Source organism: Quercus robur, chromosome 8, assembly GCF_932294415.1.
Source record: "Quercus robur chromosome 8, dhQueRobu3.1, whole genome shotgun sequence".
Taxonomy (NCBI): domain Eukaryota; kingdom Viridiplantae; phylum Streptophyta; class Magnoliopsida; order Fagales; family Fagaceae; genus Quercus; species Quercus robur.
In genome coordinates this window covers 20,352,096-20,356,822 of record NC_065541.1, presented here as the reverse complement: position 1 = coordinate 20,356,822, position 4,727 = coordinate 20,352,096, and the positions used below count along the sequence as shown (strand labels likewise).

At 32.6% G+C, this 4,727-nt stretch overlaps 1 protein-coding gene across 1 annotated transcript; it reads left to right on the top strand.

The window, feature by feature from the left end:
* Window positions 1-733: 733 nt before the first annotated feature.
* On the top strand, window positions 734-3,030 carry LOC126693931 (TIR-only protein-like). Its single transcript, XM_050389985.1, has 2 exons — window positions 734-1,346; window positions 2,662-3,030. The coding sequence occupies exons 1-2, from the start codon at window positions 835-837 to the stop codon at window positions 2,816-2,818; spliced, it is 669 nt and encodes a 222-aa protein (XP_050245942.1). The 5' UTR covers window positions 734-834; the 3' UTR covers window positions 2,819-3,030.
* The last annotated feature ends 1,697 nt before the right edge of the window (window positions 3,031-4,727 follow it).

Here is a 4,727-nt window from a genome sequence, read left to right as displayed (position 1 = left end):
CTAACATAATATTCATAAAAAATTATTACTATTAGAAATAAAGTTGCTGTATAATGAAAACGAACTCCCATTTCTATCAGTTCAATTGTCGTTATTCTACATCACCTGGTGCGAGGAAACTTTATACTGTGACCAGAATTTTGTATTCAAACAGTCAAAGAAACCCCTCAGGTTGGTAGTAAGCTATACAGAAAACTGGTATTGAATACTAATATAGACGTTAAGGTTACCAGGTACTTTCTTTTTTTTTTTTTTTTTTTTGATAGAAAATTAAAAGAAAAGGGTGTTCAGACTAAGGAAATTACTTTGAATTTCTTGCGTTAAATTCAAAAGTTGAAGCACTGAATCGAGTTCAGGCATGTGATGTTTTTATGTCTCCACGATGTAATATATCCGACTCGACATTAAGGTTGAAAAAAACTGGAATTTTTGATTCGAATGTGGACCCTGTAGCTGCGGTGGCACTTTGTGTGTGAGAGAGTCAATAAACGTGTTTGAAGGGACATGTTGATTTTCATCGATCTCCTTCTTCTATCAAATTTAAAACACGGTTGTATGTTGATTTTCAATACCTTTCCATAAAAATTCTTTCTTTCAAAATCAATTCAAGAGTTAAAGAGTTCAATTAAGGTTGAAGGTTTCAATTTACTAATACCAAACAACAAAGAGTAAAAAAATACCATGAAAAGTAAAATTTGAACCTCTTTATATATAAGGCAATGCAAGCCAGCAAACCATAAATACAATTCTCACAAAACAACACAACGTCTACATTCCAATTTAGGAAAGAAACCCATAATACCCAAATACAACACCTATACCATACAAGGCATAATGCAAATGTTTAGAGAAATCATGCATCGTTCACCAGCCTTGAAATTCCAAAGCCGATTATTCTCCAACAGAAGCAAAACCCAGTTGGCCAAACGTGTGATTAAACCCACATGTGATGTTTTCCTTAACCATAGAGGGATTGACACAAAGCGAACAATAGCCACTTTGCTCTATGATTATCTTTCCAGGTTTAACCTACGTCCTTTCTTGGACAACAAAACTATGAAGCCAGGAGACAAATTATTTGAAAAGATTGATAGTGCAATACATGGCTGCAAGGTAGGCGTAGCAATGTTTTCGCCTAATTACTGTCAGTCGTACTTTTGTCTTCATGAACTGGCTCTAATCATGGAGACCAAGAAGAAGGTCATACCTATATTTTGTGACATTAAGCCTTCTCAACTACGTGTTCCAAGAAATGTAGTATCTGACAAGAAGGAACTTCGGAGGTTTAACTGGGCTCTTGATGAGGCTAAGAACACCGTGGGTCTTACCTTTGACTCCTACAAGGGGTAAGATCAATCTACCTTATTATTATTATTATTATTATTATTATTATTATTACTATTAATTTGTTTCAGCACAATTGGTGCTGCAATAGTATGCCCATTTTCATTTTTACCTATTAAATTTTATGAACTTTATTAGATTGTTTATGTAAAGAGTAGTACTAATTAACAAGAATAAGTGATTGATATGAGATTTTCACTATTGGCTTAGACTTTTTAGTGTAAGTAGTTTTCTAATATGTTGCATTTTAAGCACTCACAAAGTGATTTTTTCCAACGTGTTAATATACAACTCTAATAAATTACCGATAAACCTATAATACCAAGAAGTAATATTAATATTAGAGCCAGTGATTTCATTGGTGTGGGGTTTCCATCCAAGAGAAAGACTAGTTGTGCAAGCTAATCCTTTTTTAAAATGGTGTCCTAACATGTTGTATCAATCTTCACCAATTAAGAGACTCCAAGGCACTAGTTTTAATATCTATATTCAAAAGTAGCAAGTACTTTTCATACATTTGAATGATTAATCTTAGATAGTTCGAGGCTCCTAATAATTCATCTCTGTCTATGTTAAGTAAGGTTAATGATACAATCATGACCTCAAGAAAAAGAATCTACTAAAGGAATTATCACTCATCAATGAACTGGAACAAAGCCCTCAACTCTTTGTCCTAGTATTAGCCAGTAACTAGTTGATCCTTAACTCCTTGACCCACTGCACACTCCTCATTAATCCTTTTAGCAGCATCCTGATGCCTTTAGACTTTTACCAACTTCTTTGGATGGCATTCTCAAATATTCTTTTCGTTACATACTTTAATTACAATTGTTCTAAAAAGAAGTTATCCTTTGAAACCGATCATTTGATGTAGTACAATTTAACTACGTAGTTGTAGTCCAAATGAAACTGCACCAGAGAATACTTAGATGTACAAGTTTAAATTTTTTTAAAGGACTTTGAACCCATGGATTATATTATTTGTGAGGATAAAATTTAGATAAAATTTCTTAAGTGTTATACCTAATGTACCTTAATTAAATTCAAACATGTAGTTGCATCAATCAATGAACTATATGGTTGAATTTAATTGTCTTTCAGTAAAAATAACACTGTTTGTAATTCATTAGTTAATGCAACTATATGATTAAATTTAATTGGAAAATTTAAGATACAATATTTAAAAAACTACACCTGAGTTTTGTTCCATTTGTGAGCATAAAATTTTTCCAATATATAGTTCTGCCGATCTTTCGATTCTCCAGTTTAGGAAAAATTGGAATTAATCCGTTATTAATTTTTCTATTGTGCTTGTAGGAACTTGTCAGAAGTTGTAACAAGTGCTTCAGAAATTGTGATCAAGAGCTTGATAGAGCTTGAGAATGAAGAGCGTTTGATGTATAAAAATTTCAGCTCTCCTAATAAAACACCAGTACCATTGATGCCAACCAAATCAATATTGAAGGAATATTGAAATGATACACTGATCGATAACTGGTCCTTCATTAACTTTTTTAGTTCTGCATCATTTCTGTTGATCTAATGTCCATTTTTTAGCTTTTGCTAATTGCTTCATTTGTTTGTTTGTAAAAGGGAACCACATGTTAGATGCTAACACAAAGTACTGCAAATTCTTTCCAATGTTGGTGTAAAAAATAAAGGAATATGTGTCCAATAAGAATATGTAAGCAGACATCCATATTTGTTCATTATTTTGTTTACGAAAAAATTCATAGTTGTTATAATTATCTGCGTTGCTTGATCAAAAGAAATGTAATCAGCACCATCTTGCTCTCTCTCTCTCTCTCTCTCTCTCTCTCTCTCTCTCTCTCTCTCTCTCTCTCTCTCTCTCTCTCTCTCTCTCTCTCTCTCTCTCTCTCTCATGTAATTGTATATATAAACAATGTTTATCGGGCTTCTTATTAATTTTGAATTGACAAACGAATGTCGCTACAATGGGAATATATTGATGAGAGGCATTAAGTATACCGGTTTAACACAATTAAACCCCGAATTTTACTCGTAAGGTTCGAAAATTTAGTTAAGAAAATTATATGATAACCGAATACAATATTTATATGGATCCAAAACTTGATAAATAACTATAGTTAAAAATTATATAAATAAAAAAAAAAAACACTATAGTTGGCTACACAATGGGTTGATTGCCTCTCCAAGTGTAGGGAATTTAACTAAAATCTCAACCTGTGAGAAACAAAAAAAAATAGAGAAAATGCACGCCAAAGAAAAATATTCACATACACAAGACAATATTTACGCGGTCTGGCAATTTGCCTACGTTCACGGAGTTACAAGAATTTTACTATTATCAGGAAAAAAGAGATACAAGGTGTTGCTACAGTTTTTCCTCTCACACTAAAAACACGACCATGCCAAAACCCTAATAACCAAATTGCATTTTCTACACAAAACAGGCCCAAAAATTTTTCCCGAGGACGTTGCCCTCAGACCTCCATGAGGCTTGTCCATAAGCGCTCCGGCTTGGGCAAGCCTCCTCTCCATGGACTAAGCCTCAATAAATTTCTTATTAAAAACCATAATTATTTGGGTCGGGTCGGGTTGTCAACCGGATCAAACATAACTAGGCTCCACCAAGCCCAAACCCTCGCCCTGAGATGAAATAAAAACCCCAAATTCCTCTCTTTAACCTTTTTTTTAGCCTAAGAAGAATCTGACTGAGATGATGCTACCTTCTTATGTAGTCAAAGTAGTAAGTGTCTGTGATTTACTTGGAGAAAGAATATTCTAATGGTGTAGTATCTTATTCTTTCTTCGCAGGATTTTTCTTTTACAACCTTATCTCTTCATATTTATTTATGCTATATTGAGGGGTGATGTTTAACTCATAAATAAAATTAATGTACAAATGAATTTAACCATTTTTAAAAGGGTGTTCATGTACTAAAATAAAAAGTACAATCTATATATATGACTTTTATAGATTGACAATATAAATTTTTATTTACCTTAAAATAGTCATGCACTAGTTCTGTTTACACACACTTTCTAAGTATTTACACAATGTCAGGCATGTTCTAAGTCAAGAGAAAGATATTTATATTAACGATAACACATCTCAAGACTTTTAACACTAAAAAACAAACAAAATACACAGGTCAGAAAATCTTCTTGTCAATTATTTTTCAATGTTTTTAGATATTGGAGAAATCAAAAATTGAAAAGAAAATACACCAAAAAAAATTCAAGCGATGTTGTCCTTCAAAAGATTGAAGTATTATAGCAAGGACAACTTAAATGAACACTCATTTCAAAGAATCTTTCCTCATCCACGCAACATGAATCTTCAACTTTGTAGGTGAAAATTCAAGAATGTTTATGAAAGGAATTGAGTATGTGCACAT